Here is a 23,316-nt window from a genome sequence, read left to right as displayed (position 1 = left end):
TCCTAGACTCATTTATAGGCATTGTTGTGCCTCTTTCGGGCATGTATGCCGTTTGTGGAGGCCACAAGTGCTTATCCAGGAGGAAAACTCCAGAACCTTTGCGTGAGCTACAAACAACCTCAATCAACTCCACTCAAACGTAGTTTCTATACGAGCAGTAACGCTCTGACACGCTGACTTGTGGACCCAGGAGTCGGAAATTCAGGCACCAGTCGTGCCATCAATGCATTGGCATCTGTTGCAGAAGCAGGTGAGGCTAGCGCGATCGAGTGGTGACGCTTCACCGTGGGAAACGTCAAGCACGGGCCGTCCACTGCGCCCGGCGCGCCCAGGGGCGTAAAGTTCAGATCTCAGACGGACCGTGCATTACAGCCCTACAAATGGCTTTACTTGAGCTGATTTCTGCGGTTAGGGCAGATGGGTTGGTTTAGTAGGCTAGTACAACGCTAGTATAGCATCTATTATTAGAATGAAATACACCCCTTGCAGTGGAAATATTCTTGAGAATAACATGTGAATTAAAATACACAATGTGCAGAAAACCTTTAGTCTACTCGGGCTTCTGAAGATTTTAAAAATTATGTCATCATTGATTAGTAACCTGTAAGTACTGGTCTTTACTTCCATTGACAGCATATTTTCCATTGCATTTCCCCAAGTACTTGCGAGCGGCAAATTCCCAGAAAGAGCCGTGCCACTGGCAACATCAACTACGCATTCCACCAACCACTTACTCCGTCGGACACCCCGAGCTCTTCAAGTCCACTTCAATGAGTGACATTTGACACTTTCTACAATCCAATCCCTTTTTTCAATATACGGCACCAGCTTTGGCATGAGCTGGCCATGAATTCTCAGCTTCAGTCGACTCTGCTGCTAACGCAGGTGCCCTTCTTCGGGACAGAGGTAAAGGGAGATGATGCGACAAACGCCCACCATGAGGTGAAAACCTATGTTGACGGCTTACCTGATGATAGCGACATTATCCTTGCCAGGTTTGCTCGATTCGTTGCGGGAATATCAGATACCTCGCAACCCTCGTTTTGCGCGCAGCTGCCAGAGGGGGGTTACTTTGTCGACTATGAAGTGCCATTTGCAAGCGTTGTTGAGGCAAAACGTGGCTCACTTGGTATGAAAGAGCAGAATTCCGCTGTTTCGCAAGGTGACCACTTTTGTATTTCGATTGTAAGAAGTGGAATCAGTGCTTGCACAACGAAACCTAGTGGCGCACTCGAGCTCATTTTCGCTGAAGATGACGAATCGTGCATGGCCAGTCTAACTATGAGACTTCGAGTCACTCATGGTCCACTTGAAGCTCTGACTCACTTGCTCAAGCTTGTGTCGTCTTTTCTAGTTGCAGACGACTTCAGCCCGTCCTTGTTGAGCCGTTTCAATACCGGGATTGGACTTGAATCGCTGGAGGAGATGAGCCTCCAGCAGTCGATACATGGCATGCTCACCAGAGGCATCAGCGCAGAAAATGCAGCACTTGTGCATGCCGCGTTCGAAAAACAGGCACAAGATCGCGCAGACAACATACTTATCGAGTACTTATACCGTGATGACGAATCTTCGATGGAATGCACACAGAATCTCACATACAAAGATGTACACATCCGAGCTACAGCACTGGCTGAACAGCTCGTCGAAATCGAGCGCTACGCCGACTGGAAGCCCATGGTCGAGCAGCAGCGAGCTGTGCCCATCTTACTGCCGACATTTCCTGAACTCATCATTGCCATTTTTGCTGTATTGAAGGCTGGGTACGCTGTCTGTCCCTTGGCTGTCGATAGACCGGCCGACAGTTTACTGGAAATTCTTGGTGATCTCAACGCTGTGCCGGTTATTGGGCTCGGCGAAAACGGTATTCCAACTGCCGCGCACTCCCATAAGAATTCGCAGAGACAAGAAAAAGCTCGATATATCTGGGTTGACGTGGACAATGTTGGCGGGTGGAGGAAAAGCCGCATCTTCACGCCGCCTGTAATTAGGCAGTTGCCTGTGGTGACGCCGAGCGACATCGCCTATGTCATCTTCACCAGTGGCTCGACGGGCAAGCCAAAGGGCGTTCTTGTATCGCACCGAGCCATGGCCACGTCCATCTCCAACTTTTCACGCCGCGTGGCGCATCTTCCCACGGGTCCCAAGCTGCGTTGGTTCGTGATGAATCTCCCTAGTTTCGACGCCTATCAGCTGGATGTGCTCCATGTTATTCTACGTGGTGGCACATTATGTATGGCGGAAAGAGGTCTGGTGCTGACGGATGTCGAGGGTACCATAAATCGACTTCGCGCAACCGCTACTACAACCGTGTCCAGCCTGGCCGTCATCCTACGGCCGGAGAAATTGCCCACGCTGCAGACCATTGTCGCAGGCGGCGAAATGCTGCACCAACAGGTTGTCGCCAACTTTGGTAGGAGACATGCTGTTAGTGCGAGAAAACGCGGACCACCGGTTCGCTACCTCATCAATGGATATGGCCCTACAGAAACGGCCATTGTTGTTGCCACCGAGGAGATGTCCCTCTCTACGCGTGGGAGCATCATTGGGGATGCACTCTCGAGCGCCATCATTGTCATCATTGACCCACTGCCGGACTCTGTGCACGAGTTGCCCGCAGGCGTTCCCGGTGAGCTCGCCATAGGCGGCCCGCAACTCAGCTGGGGTTATCTAAACCGCCCCGAGGAAACTTCACGAGCCTTTGTGAATCACGCTACGCTGGGCCGCCTGTATCGGACAGGCGACAAAGCACGCGTGGTGTGGGCAAAGGATGGCCAACGCAAGATTGAGATTCTCGGTCGACTCACGCTAGACCAAGTCAAGATCAACGGCCGGCGCATGGAACTCGGTGAAGTTGAGTCGTGCTTACTCAAGGTGCCCTTTGTGCGTGAGGCCGCTGTCGTGGTAATCCAAGGCACAATCTTAGTGGCTTTCTTGGTGCTTCAAAGCGGCCAAAGTATGTCCGAGACCGAAGTTCAACTCGCATGCCAGCGGCATACCAGCCAACACCTCGCACAGTGGATGTGTCCGTCTCGCTATAAAGTTGTGCAGGCCCTGCCGCGAACGCCCAACGACAAAGTCGACCGGAGAGCATTGACAAGCTCTATGGAACAACAGAACGCGGCAGAAAATTCCAAGCATGCTACGGAGCAAAGCGCTCAACATACTAGTACAAGTGACCAAACCAAGGGGCCGAATGACGAAGAAAAGTCCACCGAGGTCATTCGGATCGAAAGCGTCAAAAACGACCCGGATACTCAACCTCCTTCGAAGCCAACCACTACTGCAGGCATACCCACCCCCTCCAGTCTGTCCGCTTCTGAGCAGCAAGATGTAACGACGCAAGACGCAGTGGAAATAGTTTATAAAGGGCTTGCTACAGCCATAGGCGGTGATGTGCGCAGTCATCATCGAGAAACACCTACGTCCAACATCGGCCTGGACAGCATACGTGCCATGACGCTTCTCCGTGTCTTCCGGGCAGAGGGTGTCATGGGTCTGGGGATCATGGATGTTTTGTCAGCATCGCGGATCGAAGACCTCATTACCAAGGTACAGAATGTCATTGTCGACAAGGCATGCCATGATCTTTCGAGCTTGAGACAACAAAAGGACATTGCTGCTTGCGCACAACAAGCGGCGGTCAACGGTGGTCAAGATGCTGAATCTAAAATTGAGAAAAAGATCTCGAATATCACAGATTCTGGGTCTCAAGCCTCCAGTGACGGAGAGCCCTCCTCACTTGATACAGAACATCTGAAGTCTATTCAGGTGGACGACGAGGATGCCATCTACGAACTCGATACCGAAGCAAAACTCTGGCACTACAACTACCACTGTCGGAGCGCTTGCGCAAAGAGACTTGATCTGGACGAAAAAGACATCAAGCAAGTTCTACCCGCTACGGGTATACAAATGCGTCTACTGTATCTGGCCACAGATCCGCTTTACAATGATTCGCATCGATACCAGGGCAAGCCACAGATTGACCACGTATTGTACCAAGTTCCCGCAGATATGGACATCAATCGCCTGCAGCGCGCCATCGAGGCTGTGGTCAATCGCTTTGACATCTTTCGCACCGTCTTCACTCCAACAAAGCACCCACTGGCTGAGTTTGCTCAGGTTGTCCTGAAGTCGGACGCTCCACTCGCTGCACTGCAGACGCGCAGCATCTACGTGGATAGTGACACCGGGCATGTATCCAGCAGTGCCGCCTGGAAAGAGAAACTCACCCTGGCGCAGGAGAATGCCGAGCAGTCATTGACGCTAGAAACACCGTCTATTCGAGTGACGTATGTACAGTCTCTTGATAAGCGGCACTGTGTGGTTGTCTTTTCGCTCTTCCATGCCATTTACGACGGTGTTTCATTTCGCCTCTTCCGTGCCGCAGTGGCGGCGGAATACGAGGGCGTTGCGCTCAGCACTGAGCTGCTCCACTTTCGTTCTGCAGTTGAGCAGCATCTGGCGGCCGACTGGCTGGACACCATCTTGTTTCTCATGTCGCGCTATGCCAATGTACCCGTCTTTCGCACCGGACGGTTGCGCCCGCGCGCCTCTTCAACGCGCGAGTACGATGAGCTGCATTATCGGTTGTATCCATCCAGCTCCCACATGCGCCGGTTTTCGATTCAATCTCACCTCACGCTGAATGAGCTCATGGGGCAGAAGCAGCGCGGGGTGCCCATGTCTGGGCAAGCAGTCGTGCAGGCGGCTTGGACCAAGATGCTCAGTCAAACTACCCGCCCGAGCCAGCATGCTGATAAACCCAGCGCGGAGACTACATATATCGAGTTCACGACAGCTGTCCATGGGCGATACACGGATGTTGCCCGGCGGACCATGGGGCCGCTGCTCGCCGGCGTCCCCATGATGATACCCATTTCTGACATTCGCGCCGACAACAGGTCCAACAGAGACGTCTGCAACCTTCTCTCTACGCAGCATCGACAGCTTCTCTGTCACATCGCCATGCCCTGCCCGAACATGGAGATGGCACAGGTGGGCATGGACAGATCCGACACCGGTTTGGTGCTGCAGATTCACGATCTGGAGCAAGAAGCTGCCGACGCCAGAGCGCAGGTCCCAGACTTGCCAATGTTTCACCATGACTTGAATCTTTTACCACCGTACAAGCCTCTTGATACGGGCTTCGTGATTATGGTCGAAGTTTGGCCAGGAGTCGGAGGGCCCGACGACAACTTGACAATCATCTGTAGCTACAACAGCCAACGCCCGGGCTATGAGTTTCTGTCACGCTCTTGGGTGCTCAGCGCGTTGGTCAGTTTTGACGAGGCAATGGGCGACATTCTTGAACACCCTGATTCTCCCTTCTGCGCTGCCCCAGCGGTCACTAATGGCCACGATTAAAAATTTGTATTACCTTTTCAACTGTCACTGTCAGCCGCAACTAATCTACCAATGAATACACTGTGACTTTTTCTGTCGCAATATGATCAAAAGTTTGTCACAATTTGAGTTTCTTTCTACTCTTTCATGCGTGATGTCGGGTAAGGCCGGGAATGTAAAAACGAGCGCGTAGCCCAGCCTCTCTCTCCCAACCTTACTCTGTCCTCAGTTTACACGCTTTTGCACAAAATGATCAATTTCGCTCTACTCGTTCATGTCCCAATGAAAATATTTAATGAGCACGATTTGGATAAAATGTTATGCTGTCCACTTGGTAGGATTGTGCAACCCGTGAACAAGGCAGAGGAGATTTCGCCATCGTCGACGCAGGTTGACCACAGGCCATCAGGCGCACGCTAATTGTACTCAGCTCAGTCTACTGCTCGAAAAGCCCCATGTCTCAGGTGCAACAATGATTTGATGAACATGTAATGCGTATGCGGGGCCAATGCGAAACTTATTTTAGCGCTGTCCGAGCTCAAAATGGCCTGAAACATAAATACCGGTGCCGTAACCAGGCCGCTGGGCTGTCTGATTGTTGCAGGGTGCAGATATTTAGCTGGGTGAGTACACAACCTACCCTAGTATGCAGGTACACTCGGGGAGTAAGCAATCGTCATGGTGACCAAATGCCAAATCATTATTGTCGGTGCAGGTCCAGCTGGCCTTTGCCTCGCGCTGGCCCTGGCCAAGTTCAACGTTCAGGTATGTACTTGATGCGAATAAGCGGGCAAGCCTACACTCTCTCACCTGTCACTAGACTATTCTTCTCGAAAAAGAAACCAAAGTTACTTCAGATCCGCGAGGAGTCTACCTTACTGCAGATGCAGTTCGGATTCTCCATGATCTAGGCATCGGCAATGAGCTTGAATACATCGGCCACCCTGCAGAATCGGTGAAACTTCACCGCAGCTCATACAGCGCACCTTCATTCCTTACGTTGCGGCCTGGTGCCACCAACGCATTGCAGCAGGCGGTCCCAGAAGGCTTGCAGCAGATGCAGCCTCGTCTAGAGAGAGCGTTGCGGAAAAAGATACAGGCCACGTCCTGCTGCCAATTGTGGACTGGTGCAACTGTCACGTCACTTGTTAGCGATGATCCGCCGCGTATTCAATTTCGAGACGCCGCGAATGTAGTCCATGAAGTTGAGGGCCAGTGGTTGGTTGGGGCTGACGGCAAGGCAGGCGTCGTGAGAAAGCAGTTCATGGAGCCTACCAGCGGCATCAAACAGGAAAGTGGCCGTCACTTCTATGACGGTACCAGCATAGCCGCGAACCTTCAAATCTCGCTACCTACGCAAGAGTCTCATCCCGAGTTTGCACTCTGGTCGCTCGGGTACACTCCACAGCAAGTGTATGATCTGTTCTGGCCAAAGGGCTGGCATTTTTGCTGCCCGCCCGGTAAACCCACGGCTGGTGGACGATTCGGCCCGCACAGTGAGCGACTATGGCGTCACGAGTTTCGGTACGATACCGAGGTCAACGAGGAAGAGGCAGAGGCACTGTTCTGGCCGCAAATTCTCCCAATGGTAACCCTCTCAGGCGATCGACACCGCGGGGTCCAGTTTGGCAAGTCTGTACAGTACCCTCGCGACTGTATTCATGTTTTGCGCTGCAGGCCGTACCATTGCACTCACAAAGTGGTAAACCGCTGGTTCGACAAGCGCACAATCCTCATCGGCGATGCGGCTCATGTGTTTCCCCCGTTTGCGGGCCAAGGCATTGCCAGTGGCTTCCGTGATGCCCATCAACTGGCGTGGAGGCTATACCTTTTAGTCGATCAAATCAAGCCATCCCAGCCCATTCCATCCTGGGCGCAGGAGTTGCTGGGATCCTGGGCCCGCGAACGGCGGGAGAGCGTGGACACTACCGCGTTTCTATCCATAAGCCTTGGCCGCATGTCTTCCGATCCACCAAACATTGTCAATCGGCTCAGTTATAGAATCAAGGCCGGTCTGGACCACTCCATCAGGCTCTCGAATGCCATAGACCCCCTGGTTCGTGTTGAGCGGCTGGGCCTGACCACGGTGCAAGACGGCTTTTTTCTCAAGCGGTACCGCGGTGGCGTGCGCTTGGCTCAAATTTATGTGTCACACAGCCTTACAGGTCAAGTCCTGCTGTCGGATTGTCTTCTCAGCTCGGTCACTGCGTTGACACTGCTCGTCATTTGTGAAGGGGCGGGGATGGAGAAGAGCATTTCGCAAGCGAAGCGCGCCATTGAGCACGCATCTCTTCCAACTCATGTCCTGAGCAAGTCGTCAATCGTGGTGTATAATCCTCGTGCAGTTTCCCATCCGGCAGACGTTACCACCAAGGTCGGTAGTTCGGGGCCAGTAGAGTTCTATACGCCACGGAAATTCGACGCGACGACTCCAGAGTACAAGCAATGCGGTGGATATGATACGGAAGCTTACATGAAACGTTTGGGTAAGAAGACTCGGTTCGCTATTGTGAGAGCGGACTGCTTTGCGTTTGCATGCACTGCGAACGAGAACGAATTAGCCGAGTCCCTAGCTACTCTCGCTAGCAAGGTAGGAAAGCTTGATTCCAAGTAGCTTTGTATAGTGAGATAGTTTATAGTTCCGATTTCTCTCTTTTTACAATCTAGCATAATTGATTCCTGTACACACTAGTGATAATATATTTGGGTCATTCTTAACACAGCTAAATCGACACTGCTGTCAACCAAGTGGTAGCTGGCCTAACAGCCCGTAGCGCAGATATAATCAAGCGAAAGCCAATTCGGCTATCCCAGCTTATAGTAATGCGACCAAGGCTGCCGGATCTGTTAAGAATTCAGCGGCGCTATCTGCCAGCGGTTGTAACGTAGACGATAATTTCTCGCTACCGCGCCGATTCTGCAGTTTCATCCATGCGTCGGCAAGCGTCGTTTTTGTCGGGTATATAGCTAGATATTGGAAGCACGGGATCGTGAGAATGAATGTGTGATCACGCCAGATGCAATACTCATTCGTCTTATGCCAAACAGCAAACAGATATGTCACCACACTGTGACTTTTTGTGCTTTATCAAGACCCGGAACTATCACAGATGTCTGTTGGCCGACCGCAATGCCCGGTTTTTTGTGATGTTGAGGCGGTGGCGGCCATTGGCCAAGCGTAGTTCCCCATCAAGCTAGCAGTAGATCTAGCACAACCGAATCTTCGCTGCTAATTAGCGACCTGAGATACCAATATGCTCTACCAATTGCGTTTCGGTGTGGCCATGGGGTGATTCATCGTACAAGGTATCTCGGTTTATGGTTCGGTATAGATGGGACGCCTACTGTGGATACATCGGCCGAAACCCGAACATGACATATCCATTGCTGCACTTTACTTTAAATAAGCTACTCGTATCAAGACTTTAGAGTTAGATGACTGGTTACAAAGTATGTCTATCGATAGTTGAATCCTTTCACGACAGCGACAGTTTCTCCGCGCCTGAGCCTTTGCGAATATCACATCTCAATTATTTCATTGGTGCAATCAAAACGATTGTCAATACGCCACATTTCAGCGGATCCACGTGTAGAGTAAATACCCCACGTGGAACTGCCGGTCCGTACATTGGATATTGAAACTATACCGCATCCTCTTAGTGCGTACGACGCTGTACAGAGAGGCTCCCGACAAAGTGGGCTGGGACCTTATACCGATAGGGCGGCACGGGGGGCGGATTTGCGTAGGCTATATTCCACAGCTCCTTGGAGATGGCACAAGAACCCCTCTTTTCGCTACCAGAACATGTTTGCATGGTAAAAATCTCATGATGAACCTCACCAAAGGCGTCAGCAACGGCCATGATGACGGCGACGACAGCCGTTGGCTGCTCTATCTCCCTCATCTTACCGCCCTGGCTGTACTGTTCCTAGTTTCGAATGTCTTTTGGAGTTATCGTCGGCTGAGTGACTTCCGTAGTTCCCCGTGGGCTGCCGTGTCCAGCTTACCGCATCGTCTGGCCATGCTCCGCGGCAAAAGTCACCTATTCTATGCCGAAGCAAACAAGAAGTATGGTAAGAACAGCAGAGACCGATACCATCCGGAGACTTGACATCTCCACGAATCACTGTTCATAACCTGCAATCTTTTTTTAGGACTCATTGCGCGTGTCGCTCCCAATATCCTCACAACCTCGTCGCCAGAGGTCTGGGCGCATGTCAATAATACTACTGGATACAAGCGCTCTAATTGGTACTATAATGCCGTTCGCATCGAGCACCGGAGAGACAACGTCTTTAGTCAGACCGACAATGCTAAGCATGACATGAGAAGGAAACAGATGGCACCAGGGGTACGCGGCATTGGTGGGCGAGCGACATGCTCAACAGTCTACGAGAAGCAGAAACTGACTGATTTTTACAGTACTCTGGCCGTGAGAACTCGCATCTCGAAGATTCGATTGACGAATGCCTTGAGCATTTCCTAACGCTTCTGCGCACAAAGTACATTTCATCTGATGCAAAGGCTATTCCAACAGACATGTCGCGCAAGGTTCAGTTCTTCACCCTTGATGTCATCAGTAAAATCGGACTCGGCACGTCTTTTGGTATGCTTCGGGCCGATGAAGACGTCGGAAACTATCTTCAGTCAAGCGAGGAGGGATTGTTCATAGGCAACACCGCACTAGCTCTCGGCTTCAGCTGGCTGAGCCACCTGCCCTGGCTCGGCCGGTTCATCGCGCCCTCGCCCGACGACGGCAGCGGGTTCGGCAAGATGATGGCGACCTGCTTCCGTCTCGTCGACGAGCGCGCCGCGCGGCCCGTCGACGAGCGCTCCGACATGCTGGCCTCGTTTATCCGCCACGGGCTGTCCGGTCAGGAGCTGCGCACAGAGGCCCTGGAGCAAATCATTGCCGGGTCCGACACCACCGCCACGGCCATCCGGGCGACCCTGCTCTACGTCATGACGAACCCGCGCGTGCATCGCAAGCTCCAGGAGGAAGCCGACGACGCGGTGCGCGACCGGCGCGCGCCGGGCCGAGCCGCCGCTGGCGCCGGCGCCGGCGGCGGGCTCATCACGGCAGCGCAGGCCAGGCAGCTCCCGTACCTGCAGGCCGTCATCCGCGAGGCGATGCGCCTGAGCCCGCCCGTCGCCAACATCTTCTCCCGCGATGTCCCGCCCACCGGTGATACGATTTGTGTTGACGGCCAAAACATCTTCATACCCGGTGGCACATGCATCGGCTATTCTGCGTACGCGATGCACCACAACCAAGACGTGTACGGTTCGGATGCCGATGCCTTTCGGCCTGAGCGGTGGCTCGAGACCGACGAGGACAAGCTGCGTTTGATGGTGTTTACCAACGAACTCGTCTTTGGCCACGGCAAGTTCCGCTGTTTAGGGCAAAAAGTCGCGCAGATGGAGATTAGCAAATTCATATTCGAGGTATGTTGGACATCTCTTACCATTGACAAACCAAGCTGGGAACGCGGCCAATGACCTTGCGATGCAGGTATTCCGGCGCCACGATATGGCGATAATTGACCCCGTCCGCCCGTGGACCAGTCATAATTGTCTTGGTCTGTTCCAGATTTCGAACATGTGGGTTCAAGTGACGGAACGAGAGCAAAAATTTTAACTTTTGGTCGAGATCCCTAGCAGCTTGCTGGGTTCCGACACGGAATTGAAACAATAAAGTTCTGAATGTAAAGTTATAATTTGCACTTCTTGTGGGGGGGTATTGGAGTACCAAGTCTAGCTCAAATATCCATGGCAATAAATAAATAGCAAAAGTAATAACGACGATGATGGAATGAACTGTAGCTAAAATGATCGGCAACATCTCTGTTTAGTGAATTTCCGCCTGAAAGATGGTGCCATGCTTTTTTTTTTTTCGGTATACACGCGTCGCTATGCGGCACGTGACGATACTCTCTACCCAACCGGCTTTCTCGCAAAGGCGTTTGTCCTTGATCAAGCATGTCAGCAATGCACCCGCAGTCCTCATGATTGCTCGAGAATGGCAACGACTCACATGAGATAGAATGGGCGAATCTTGGTGTTCCTGATCTCGGATCGCATCTCCATCAGAAAAAGCTGTACCCGCTCATACTCCCACTTCATGATATCCCGTAGCAGAAACAGGGCAAACCCTTCCAAGCTCTGCTCCATGAACGCAAGGTTGTAGAGGCCAATCTTCCTGTAGGTGGGATCGCTACTCCAGCCACCAACCGGCACTTGGTAGTACTTTTGGGTCACGTTCTCGAAGCCTGCCTCGTGGAGCAGCCTGCGGATCGTCCCGTTGTTGCCGATGCGCAGCGTCCTGTTGAGCCGATCGGCAGCCTCGTAGAAGACGGCGGCCCAGCGCTTGAATATGTGGTCGGGGTCGTCCCTGACGTGTGGCGCATCGCTGTGCAGCTGGATGGTGAACTCAAAGTTCTCGATCCAGCCGCCCGGCTCCAGGGCGTCGTACGCCTGCCGGTACAGCCTGCCCCAGTCGTCGATGCTGCCGTACATGGCGCGGATGTGGATAAAGTCAAAGCTGGCGGCCTCGAACGTCCAGTTGAGCTGCGCGTCCTCAATGTAGAACGAGCAGTTGGGCGGCACCCAGTTGGGCTGGATGGGGCTGATGTCGGTGCCGACAATGGACGCGCCAGGGTGTGTGTCTGCCACGTCGAGCGCCCAGATGCCGGTCCCGGTACCGACGTCGAGTATCTTGGCTGGTGTTCTTTCCAGCGGGGCCTCAAAGAGCTGGTCGCCCATGAGCATGGTGATGAGGGCGTGCGCGAGATCGAGCCCTTCGTTTTGCTCCTCATCGTTGGGGCCCCAGTACTCGGTGGATTTGGAGACTTGGTATGTCCGGCCATGGAGGGCGCGATACTCAAAGATGCTGTCTGTGAGAGAGATGGAGGATGATGCTACGCTGCAGAATTCAACAGCAAGAATGGGGATGATTAGCAGCTTAATCTAGGTATCCGGAGCCAGCATCTCATTGTCCTACCTCTCGTCATCTCCAAGGGCCGAGTCATTATCCTCATCGGAGCTATGAGAAATAAATCTGGACTTTTCTTAGTTGCCTCTATTCGGTTGCGTGTATGAATAAAGAGCGATTGCTGTTGAGCACTCACGGAATTTGCGTATTGGTAACACCCTCCTCGATCGCGGCTTGGTCGGGAGACGGCGTCCGCTTCGCGTCAGCGGACTGCTTCACAGCGACCCCATCCGACTGTTGCGTATCCATCGATGAGAGAGTATGGCAAGGACGGCACAAGCTGCGTAACAGCGACCGGCGGCAGTCCTCGCTTCCGTTTTTTCCGTTTACAACGTTGAATTAGGGGTTGACAATTGGTGTTGAAGTTGTCTCGTCATACCCCACTTCCGTAGGTAGCGATCAAGTTAGCATGAAAATAGCTCAGCATGCAACAAGACGCTTTGAACAAAGTCGGTGGACGAAGATGGTCAAATAAAAGTCCATATCGTGCGTGCTATTCAAGTGCCTCAAGATGTCGAATTCTTTAGAGGCCGCAAGATCAGTGTAGCCGTCCAAAATGCATCCCATCCAGGTGCATCACAATTCAGTGCCCACTTTAATGCTGAAAAAGTGTCTTCACTGGAACTGCTCGGCAAGTCTCCGTACCCTGCACCTACTACACAGATAAATTGTTCGTTAGCCCAGAGACGCGGATATCTCTACCACCTATTACTGGTTGAAAACAGCTCTGTATTATCATTGCCCTTTTTCAAATGGATTCGCAGGTTGTTTTCTAGTCCAAGATACTTGTAGTGCACGCACGCTACAGCAGCTGGCTGGCTGGGTAATTCGCTGGGAACCGAACTCCACTGCTCCTACACGCACCTCAACAGCACCCCTCCAAACAGTATTGCCAAGTATTGCCAAGGAGAAGCCCGCGCAAAGTCTTGACCAGATGTACAGGCCGCTGGAGCAATTCGAGACACACCTTAAAGAATTGTTCATTGCTTCCAACTGGATGCTTGGGACCACTACATCTACCATACTGGTGGAGGCGTGACGACCGTGAAAAGCCGTAATAAACTCATACCATACAAATCCTGTCTTTTGCTTGGGCAAGTCTTTCGCAAGTCATCTGCTCACTCATCTCAACTGCGTCCGTCATTCATCAGTAATAGCCTTGAGAAGCTTCAAGCCAGCGAGCTCAATGACAGCGCGCGAAGTCGCCGCGTGGCGAATCGGCTCCAGCAGAGCAAAGTCGTGGATGACCCCCTCCGCCTTGATGATTGCAGCATCAATACCCAATTTCTGCAAGCGATGGCCGAACGCCTCACCTTCCCCGATGAGCGGATCCGCGCCGGAGAGGAAAATAGTAGTGGGGGGGAACTTGGCCAACACCTCGTCCGGGGCATACACGAGAGGCGACGCGAGGTCGCTGCAACGATCGTCCGCCTTGGGAAGAAAGGCGGCAATCATCCAGTCCATGGTCTTTTCGGTGAGGTAGGGCCCGTTCTCGAACTGCTTGTACGTGGCAGACTTGGTGTGCGTGTTGGTCACCGGGTACAGCAGGACGAGCTGGCCAATCTGAGCAGGGAGACTGCGGGAGATGGCAAGCTGTGACATTGCAATGGCCATGTTACCTGGTTGAATGTTAGCAGCCATACGCTTTCGCGAGCATGGTCGCGGCGGGAAGCGACAAGGGAACTGTGACGATACCTCCGACGCTGTCACCAGCAAGGCCAAAGCGATCAGTCTTGAGCTGATGCTTGTCTCCATTGTTGACAATATACTCCAGTACGCCGTACGACTGCTCGAACTGGGTCGGGTATTGCGCCTCCGGAGCCGGGGTGTAGTACGGAAAGACGACTGCGGCGCCGGTTTGGCGCACAAAATCCTCCATCAAAGCCCCGTGAGCAGACGGACTGTTTTGCATCCAATGATTAACGCCAAGGTTCAATGAAGAAAAAAGTCGACAAACTCATTCCGTACATACCTTCCCAAGATCCACCCGCCGCCATGCGTGTAAAAGATCATCTTCAACACACCAGCGGCTTTGGCCGGGCGGAAAATGACAGTCTCGACCGGCGCGCCGTTGACGTCGATGGGAATCCGCTCCTGGGAAACGTCCGCTGCGGGCTTGTAATTCTGTATGTCCTCGAGGACCTTTCTCGCATCCACGTACGACTTTTCATACAGTGGCTGTCCTCCGGCGAGGGAGTCGACAAACTTTTGGTTCGCTGGGTCAAGGTACGTCATCCTTGCAAGACAGGAACAACAGTTCAAGACGATGAAGCACGGCTCTCTTTCCACTAGCTAATTAGTTGTTGAGAGGTGAAAAGGATCGCGAGGGCGTTGCTAGCAGCAGCTTATATTTATCTGCTGATGACGTTCTCCCCCCCCAGCCCCGCACTGCTGGCTGTCGTGGTCGTGCGCTAGCTCAAAACTATATTCACGTTTGCAGTGCGTGTAGCCCAAGTGAGTGCTTATTGGAGGGGGAAAAGTTTAGGTATCGATGCAGATGTAAACGTGCGGGGCATACATTGTCCTTCACGGGTGGTGGCCAATAGACGACAATCGCAGCAACTTGGGAGTGTTATGCAGCTGCGGGAGCATGCCACCAAGTTCGCCGTAGACGAAGCCCAAGCTCCGTTATTTACTAGAAAGTCGGCGGCAAGATACCTGTCCAAACCATGACGAAAGTTGATATTTCGACGTTGGTCTGGCCCTTGGTCGGCCTGTCCGGCGAAGCAGGCTGGATGCAGCACCGGGTGTGTCAGTCGGGCCTGTAGGGATCTGAGCGCCGCCGCATCATCACTTTTGTCGTGGAGCGCGAGACGCAAAGACACTTGATCTCAGCCTTGTTGAAGAAACTGCCGCCGGCTTGATACCGCTTTTGTTTCTTCGGACAAGCAAACCGGCAGTACCACGTGGTCATTGACTCCAACATTTCGTGCTGAATGAGGCTCTCAGTGCTGGCTGGGGTGAATGCACACTGTACTCCGTACCGATGACATATCTGGGGCTTGCTACAACATCAAAGTACCTGTTTACTCAGAAAACACCTTTTTTGGCATAATATACGATTTGTAACCCAGAATCTCCCTGCCCGAATTGCAATAATGATTGTTTCTCAAGGGTTAAAAAATATGCCTTCCGGCGTCTTAGAGCTCTGGCAGTAACAAGTACATGTGCTCCCCCACGCCTTTGCGCCGTTCACTTCAGCAACTACACCCACAGACGCCCGGCCGCTGGCAATGCTTCTCGCCGCCGTAGTTTACGTCGTCGCTCGGGTTTACAATCCTGCCAGCGCGCTTACATCTGTTCCAGTTGCCCTTGCCCCAGCCTGCGGCGGTCCAGCACCAAGCAGCCCTTGCTCTTGTCGCCGCAGGCCTTCCAGCAGTACCCGTCGGCGCAGCCAGACGGCACCTCGCGCTTGCAGGCTCGATCGAAAGCTGTCGTCCGGTTATTGCCTGCGGTGGATTCGTGCAGATTAGTACGGTAGAGAAGAAAGCCATCAGCGACGGCGGGGTTGATGAGGAAGAGGCTCTTCACATTCCAATTTCTCTGACAGAGAGGGTCGATCAAGGTGTAGAGCTCTGTCTCCGTGAAGAGTATCAACGCAGAGAGCTCAGATATGGACAGAAATTACGGGAAATATAACAGACACTATAACCAAAGATCAAGTAGTCGAATAGCAAACTTTCGCATCTACAAGAGCGTCCATGACCCCCGACCACGCAGACACGATAAGTCGGCTGTTTCAACATGACCTCTTGGCAATATGATTGGAATTGAGGATTCTTGGCAAGTCTCATAGTGTGCTTCGTATGCGGAGTACACAGACAAGCCATCAGAGGCCGTGACTTCATACGGTGGGAAGACGGTGGACGAACAAACGGTCGTCGCCGTGGAATAGCTGCTTTTGCATGTACAAAAACACGGCATCTGAGCCCGCCAGCAAACTACTATAAATCAGGCCATTCATTCCAAGAGGATACTGGACCGTAGGGCTACCTAGCTGGCACTGGCAGCGCAGTCGCCTTCGCACAGTGTTTGGAGTGGATGAATGCAGCACCTACACACTCACATTTCCGCATAGCTCACCTTGTTGGACCTACTTACCAGTTAGTGTTTGCTGCCCAATCCCTGATTCGAGGACTAAATGGTAATTGAAAACGAGGTCCAAGAAGCTTGGGGGCTTTCGTGGGCTTCGTAGCATCAAGCTGAAGTTTTGACAGTTTTTGCACAGGTTCTAAGCGCAATATATAGGCAGAACAGACTCATTGAGTTCGGTTCAGCAACACATTCCTGGACAACCGTTTTCGGCCTATTTCTGCTGTGTCATGACTCGCGCCGCCCAGACCGTGGTGAAAAGGGTACAGGTACGGAGTAGCTTCCCTGGACATGGTCTCCTTGAAGGAGACCCGGGCAATCGAAGAAGCCATCAAGCCGGCAATCATCATTGTGTGATGCGTACGCGAATTTCCATCTCGGCTCCGTATTCCAGGTGCGACGTACGGAGAACACGCGCAGGCTACCTGGGCAGATGCAAAGTCTAGATGTGAGCTGATTTCATAAGTAGAGGCAGACAGACAGACGGATGGGAGCCAGCACGGACGAAGACGCCGAGACCCTGCCAAGGCGCATGGCAGTTTGCGCAGGACAACCTGAACCACTTTCTTTGACTTTTATCGACGCCGTGTACTCAGTATCCTTGCTCCTGAGGCCAAGTCACTCGTTTGAGGATGTTTTGGATGTTGACATGATGGGATCAATAATCTAAAGCGCGAGAGGGTCCCACTGGGGGCGTAGAAGAATAAGAAATAAACAAAAAAAACGAGTCGATTGCAGCACAAAAGGGACAAACAGGTCAGCGCGCCAGTGCCAGAACGACGAGCAGTATCGCTGTGGTGTGTTTAATAAGCGCTGTAGCGCGCGAAACGTATAGCAGTCGCAGGCGGATACAGCACATGTTTGTGAAGAGCTAATCCGGCGAGTGGTGCGGTGCGCGGCTCAGAGAGTTGGGCTACCGAGTCATTTCCGACGCTCTTGTTCAATGCGCTGGAAGGGGTTGTGGAGATGGGGGAGGCTCCTGTTCGGTCAGAGAAGACGGACGCAGGGACGGAAGTGGTACGATGGAGATGCGGAAATGCCGGGCCAAGGGACTGGCTGTTGCATCAAAAGTGAAGGAAATACTGGGTAAAGGAGAAGAAGAATAAAAGCGTCATGGAGTGGATGACTGGATTGCAACTGGTGACGCTAGAGTGGACGATCTCACTAGTTGAGGCTGGGCGGGCATGCTTTCTGGAGGGAAGATGACGTTGAGGCGAGAGATGGGCATGGCAGTGCAGGATTGAAGCAGAAAGATGTGGGAATCATATAATGAGAGAGCAAGAGTCAGGACGTTGACGGATATTATGAGTGCCAAGAAGCAGCACGGTTTGAGGGGCGTTTTGGAACAAGACGGGTTAGACTTGATAATGGACAAGGATGGACAATAGAGTTGCATGGAGAAAGGAGTGGACAAGCCTGACAAGGTACGTCGGGATAATAAAAAGTAGTACTGAGTACACAGACGAAAAAAAAAAAAAAAAAAAACCTGAATGAAATGGGGGAAAACTTGAAGCTAATGCTGGCGTCGTCGAGAGATTGCCTAGTTGGGTCAAGGCTGAGGAACGGGAGCGGGGGGTAAGTTGGTGGTACCAGGCATCAGGGTTACCAGTATTGGTGAGAGTAAGTACTTACTGAGTAGGCCAGTGAGACGGGAACAGCCAAGTGGCAGCCGTTGCGGACAAAGAGTTAATGAGAGGCGGCGCGCGGCTTATTAGGTCGGGGACCGGGGGGAGGGGAGGGAAGGGGAGGGGGATGGTGTTTAATATTACGCATAAAAGCACAGAGTATCCGTAGGGAGTAGTGACTCGGGTATTTCAGACAAGTGGGATGCGAATCCGTACTCCGTACACGTGGCGAAGAAGGGACGAGGAGGAGAGCAGAGAGAAGCAAAGAGTCGAGCTTCAATATGGCCAAGAGGCAAGAGAGGGCGAATCAAAGTAAGCACAGGAAGAAATGATCATGTATGGTAGGGGTGGTGGTGGTGGTAAAGATTCACTAGGCCAGGGCCAAGCTTTCCATCTTCTTTTTTTTCTTTTCTTTCATTATTACTATTACTATTATTATTATTTTTTCCTTTTTTTCCTCTTCTCGGAAGCGGCCTGCAGCAGCCACGAGGAGCTGAATGACTGGCAGGCGGCAGGGACAGAGTGAATTGAAAGAAAAAAAGAAAAAAAAAGAGAGAGAGAAAAGGGGGTCCCTTTGTTTGGCCTGCTGGCGACACCTGAAAAATGTGGTGGTGGTGGGCGGTTTTATTTCATCATGGAGCTCTTTTCAGCATTCTCCACAAGGCTGCTCAAGTGGCTTGCAGGTTTGCAAAAGGGCACGCGAGTGATGATGTCGCGGCTGTAGGCACTATTTTTATTTATTTATTATTTTTTTAGAAGAAGAAATCCAAGACGTGCCAGTACAGAGTAAGAGTAAAGCCAATAGAAAAAAAAAGGCAGCAAATTGTCCGGGGAGCAAGTGTCATTTATTGCCTACAAGGGTACTTCATCAGTAAAAGTATGCGTGTGTTTGAAGTAATAGTACAAAAGTACCCTGTGGAAACAAGAATCCACAAAAACCGGCCAGCCGTGTGGCGCCGCTTCTCCACTCTCAGCCTGTCCAGAAGAGGAATCGAGTCACGCAACCTGCAACCAGTAAGCATAAGGAGGTGTGTGGTCCATGGATGCGCTGGGAGGAAGAAAAAAAAACCCAAGTGCCAAGGTGGGAGAGAAAAAAAATAGGCCGAGTGCTAATGGGTTCGGATCAGAGTAAAGATGTGCGGAGATTTGTTGCCGACATTACTCTGTATCAACCCACGCAAACAAGGTAAGGTACCTACTGATGTCTTCAGAACAACCCCCCCCCTTTTCAATGCAGAAATTCAGAATTGAGCCAGCAGCGCCGTAGTTAGCGCGGTCCGCCCTCGGCCTTGTCACGCGACACTGTTTGGATTGGGGGTCGCCGCCCCTGTGCCCGCCCCGGCCTGCCTGCCTGCCTACCTACAGGCTACCAGTTGCCTGCTAGCCTGCCCCCTGCCTGCCAATGCTCACCAAGGAACTCGCCCATTCCCAAGATGGGACGGACCCTGTCCAGAGTACCAACCGCTCAGGTACCAGGAACCTACCTACCTACGTACCCAGACTTCAGTCAGTCCGCCTCGGCCTTTTCTTTTCTTTTTCGTCTTTTTCTTCTTCATCTTTTTTTCCCTTGCTTCCGTCGTCTCTTTGTCTGCTTGCTTTTCCTTCATTCCTCCTTTGTTTCTTTGTCACCACTCTGTACCGAAAATCAAGTTCCATCGACCTTTAGGTACCAAGTCCCCTGTAACTACCTACTGGTACTGGTAGGCATAGCCATTGTCCTGACGCTAAAATACTTTAGTTTGATTTTTTTTTTCTTTATTACCTTAGGTCTGATTTTCATTGTGGAGTCACCCTACCCCCAGTCGTCTAAATCCCTGGCTGGAATGCCAACTACCTGTACAGTCTGGCTCCAGCTGTTTGCCGTTGATGCACCTGTTGCTGCTGCTGTTCCTACTGCTCCCACGGAATACTTACTCGTGCTCATACTCCTCCGATGGTGCTCTTGCCAACCTTGTTACATCTTTAATAAACCCACCCATGCTTGCCGCTCCCCATCTTTAATTGTCTCCCCCCCCTCCTCCTCCGCCGACTTACCACTCCCCCCACGACGCTTCCTTCGTTTTTCTCTCCCGCTTCACCAGCGCTCGTCGTCGTCGTCGTCTTTTTTTCTTGTCTTCTTCTTTTTAGTTGCATGTCTTTCTTGTTTGCTGGCTGCTTCTTTCCGTCTCTTCCAAGCATCGCTTTCATCCGTCCACCAGTACTCACATCTTTTCACCCATCCAGCCACGCACAACCTCTCGGCACGCGACCACAACACCACCACCACCACCACCAAGACAAACCACCAACCCCCCATTCGACAGCGTAGGGTCCAACACGCCTCTCTCTCTCTCTCTCTCTCCCCCCTCCCCTCTCTCTCGCCTGTCGGCTGTCGACAAACTCGGTCCTTGACCTCCCTCTCCCACAGTCATGGACCGCCTCCGCCGTCTCCTCGGCACCGTCGCCGCTCGCTTCGCCAACCGTCGCTATGTTTTCGCCCTCGCCGTCGTCAGCGTCCTCGCCGCCAAGGCCGTCCACATTGACGCCCATCTCGACGCCCTCTCCCTGTCCGACATGCTGCGATGGGGTCCGTCCTTTTTCTTCCAGGACACCATTCTCCTCGTCGTCATCCGCGCCATGCTCTTTGCCCACGGGCCCTTCATTGCCGTCCTAGGCACCATGCTCTCCTCCATACTCATCGTCCTTTGCCTCGCACTCGCCTCCATCAACATTTCCTTCTTCGCCGTCGCCGGCAACGAGCTCCACTGGCGCAATGTGGCCGTCGCAGGCGACTCCTCCTCCTGGAGCACCCTCCTCACCGGTCTCTTCTCCCTCGGCGTCACCCTCGCCTGCATCCTTGCCGCCAGCTGGCTCCTCCAGGACATCTGCTACCTCGTCGCCACCCTCGCCCTCGACATCCTCACCTTTCCCTTGGCCTTTGTCTACTCGCGACTGCCTGGCAACCTTCGCCGCTCCGCTACTCGTTACACCAACGTACCCCAAAACGACGCCGAATCCGCCCTCGAGCATCGCTACACCGACGACGACATGGAACCCTCGTCCGAACCCAAGATGGCCCATCAGCCCCGACGCCGCAATGCCCTCCTCGCCGTCAGCCTCAACCTCGCCGTCGCCCTCGGCCTCTTGGCTCAGCTTGTTTCCTACGCCACTCGCCCCGACCAGACATCCGTCACCTTCATGTCATGGACCCTACCTCTTGTACCCTTTATGGACTTTGCCCACGCCGCGCCCAACCTCGCCAACTTGCTCACCTATCACGGCCAAGATTTCAACTTTGAAAACATGACCGCCTTGACCCGCCCCGTCCCTCTCCCCTGGCTTCCCAAGGGCGTCAAGCTCCCCGGCTTCGAGGATTGGTATGACAACAGAGAACACTACAACGCCGACGCAGATCCCATCAAGATTTCCAACCTCGACGACCCGCTCCTCCAGCCTCTCCACGCCGTCATCAAGGACGTGGCCATTCGCAACGTCATTCTCGTCAAGCTCGAGAGCACTCGCAAGGACGTCTTCCCCGTCAAGAAGGGCGGCATCATTTGGGACACGCTGCAAAAGTCGTTTGAAAACGGCAGTCTTCCCGAAGCCGCCCAGCAGCGCCTCGCCACCCTGACTCCCAACGCAAACTACCTCACCGGTGACTACGACGACGGCTTTGATCACACTGAGAAACCCCGTCGCGGCGGCATCAATGTCAACAACTGCCACCCGACCGGAACCTACACCCTCAAGAGCATACCCGGCACCCTCTGTGGCATTACCCCTCTGCTCGCCGACATGAATGTCGAATACTACAGCCACATTTACCAACCCTGCCTCGCACACATCTTTGATGCCTTCAACGCCATCGACCACTCGTCGGACCGTAACAAGGACGGCTTTCAGTCATACAAGTGGAAATCTGTCTTTATGCAGTCCGTCACCAATGGATACGACAAGCAGGACAAGCTCATGCCCGTCATGGGCTACCCGCCCGAGCGCATGGTCGACTCGGAATACCTGCGCTCCGACAAGGCCAAGTTTGGCAAGACGGATGTGGAAGACATCAACTACTACGGCATGCCCGAACCCGTTCTCGCAGAGTACGTCAAGGATGCCTTTGTCTCGGCAAAGGAGAAGAATGAGCGCGTCTTTTTGACGCACCTGACCTCGACCGCACACCACCCCTTTGGATTGCCCAAAGGCGAGCCCTACGTCACCCTCAACGGCGAGTCGGGCCAGCAGGACCTTTCCGGCTACACAAACGCCATCGGCTTCGTCGACCGCTGGCTGGGCCGCATCTTGAGCATCCTCGACGAGACGGGCGCTGCCAACGAGACTCTTGTCGTCTTGGTCGGCGACCACGGCTTGTCCATTGCCGAAAACGGTGCCGTCACGCCTTATTATCAGCCCAACGTCGGCAACTTTCACGTCCCCCTCGTCGTCTCGCACCCTTCCATGCCGCCCATCGATGTCAATGACGTTGTCAACTCCAACATGATTCTCCCCACCATTCTCGATCTCTTGATCGAAACGGGCTCACTCGGCGACAGCGACACCAAGGCCGCGCGAGACCTGGTCAAGAACTACGAGGGCCAGTCGCTGATTCGTCGGCTGCGCAGTCACGGTGAAGCTGCCAACGTGGGCAACTGGCAGTTTTCCGTCATGAATCCCGGTCGCGCCACGCTTTCGGTCCGCGACGCCCGCCACCCATACTGGCGCGTCGTCGTACCTGTCGTCGCCGACATTGAGTGGCGCTTCACCAACACCCAAAACGACACGCACGAAGAGCAGCCCATTCTCGACTTTGGCTATCCCGAGTTTTTGAAAAAGGTCCAGGACAGATTTGGCGAGGAAACGTCCATGTGGGTGGAAGAGGCGACGTTTGTCTCTCGCTGGTGGGTGGATGATAATGCTCGGCGCTGGCGCTACGAGGCGTCGTCTTGATGACGTCTACTCCTCGACCCATGACAACACACGCAAAGAGAGCGACTCTTTTCTTTTTTTTTTCTTTTCATTCACCAACATTCATCATGGCATTTGTAATTTAGTTTTTGCAAGGCGTTTTACGGTATGCATTTGACTTTTTTCCGCATGGTTTTGGCTACCACTACCCTTTGTTCATCTTGTCTCGCTCCTTGCTTTTCTTGTTTGTTTGTGTGTGTCACGTTGGTGTTTGAGTACGAGCTGGGGGCTATTTCAAGAATAGCCATGGGCGTTTTTCTTGATGCGGAGGTGGTTATAAAACAAACTTTTGTCAAAATAGATTTGGCTAATAAGGT

The 23,316-nt window shown here is 52.9% G+C and overlaps 6 protein-coding genes across 6 annotated transcripts; 4 read left to right on the top strand and 2 right to left on the bottom strand.

The window, feature by feature from the left end:
• Positions 1 to 846: 846 nt before the first annotated feature.
• On the top strand, positions 847 to 5,370 carry V2A60_007234 (uncharacterized protein; the record flags this gene model as incomplete). The annotated part of the gene is made up of 2 exons (XM_083258519.1): positions 847 to 1,185; positions 1,336 to 5,370. 2 exons carry the CDS (start codon positions 847 to 849, stop codon positions 5,368 to 5,370), a joined length of 4,374 nt encoding a protein of 1,457 aa, XP_083114645.1.
• A 657-nt stretch (positions 5,371 to 6,027) lies between these two features.
• V2A60_007233 (uncharacterized protein) lies at positions 6,028 to 7,963 on the top strand (the record flags this gene model as incomplete). Its single annotated transcript, XM_083258518.1, has 2 exons — positions 6,028 to 6,114; positions 6,170 to 7,963. The coding sequence occupies 2 exons, from the start codon at positions 6,028 to 6,030 to the stop codon at positions 7,961 to 7,963; spliced, it is 1,881 nt and encodes a 626-aa protein (XP_083114644.1).
• A 1,216-nt stretch (positions 7,964 to 9,179) lies between these two features.
• On the top strand, positions 9,180 to 10,849 carry V2A60_007232 (cytochrome P450; the record flags this gene model as incomplete). The annotated part of the gene is made up of 3 exons (XM_083258517.1): positions 9,180 to 9,423; positions 9,505 to 9,701; positions 9,773 to 10,849. The coding sequence occupies 3 exons, from the start codon at positions 9,180 to 9,182 to the stop codon at positions 10,847 to 10,849; spliced, it is 1,518 nt and encodes a 505-aa protein (XP_083114643.1).
• Positions 10,850 to 11,284: 435 nt separating this feature from the next.
• On the bottom strand, positions 11,285 to 12,590 carry V2A60_007231 (putative SAM dependent methyltransferase; the record flags this gene model as incomplete). Its single annotated transcript, XM_083258516.1, has 4 exons — positions 11,285 to 11,318; positions 11,385 to 12,272; positions 12,351 to 12,407; positions 12,478 to 12,590. 4 exons carry the CDS (start codon positions 12,588 to 12,590, stop codon positions 11,285 to 11,287), a joined length of 1,092 nt encoding a protein of 363 aa, XP_083114642.1.
• An 891-nt stretch (positions 12,591 to 13,481) lies between these two features.
• V2A60_007230 (Alpha/Beta hydrolase protein) lies at positions 13,482 to 14,576 on the bottom strand (the record flags this gene model as incomplete). The annotated part of the gene is made up of 3 exons (XM_083258515.1): positions 13,482 to 13,960; positions 14,037 to 14,242; positions 14,314 to 14,576. The coding sequence occupies 3 exons, from the start codon at positions 14,574 to 14,576 to the stop codon at positions 13,482 to 13,484; spliced, it is 948 nt and encodes a 315-aa protein (XP_083114641.1).
• A 5,891-nt stretch (positions 14,577 to 20,467) lies between these two features.
• On the top strand, positions 20,468 to 22,981 carry V2A60_007229 (uncharacterized protein; the record flags this gene model as incomplete). Its single annotated transcript, XM_083258514.1, has 1 exon — positions 20,468 to 22,981. The coding sequence occupies one exon, from the start codon at positions 20,468 to 20,470 to the stop codon at positions 22,979 to 22,981; it is 2,514 nt and encodes an 837-aa protein (XP_083114640.1).
• Positions 22,982 to 23,316: the final 335 nt, after the last annotated feature.

The sequence above is a fragment of the Cordyceps javanica genome, chromosome 4, assembly GCF_051103115.1.
Source record: "Cordyceps javanica chromosome 4, complete sequence".
Taxonomy (NCBI): Eukaryota; Fungi; Ascomycota; class Sordariomycetes; order Hypocreales; family Cordycipitaceae; genus Cordyceps; species Cordyceps javanica.
This window is presented reverse-complemented; position numbering and strand designations above follow the sequence as displayed.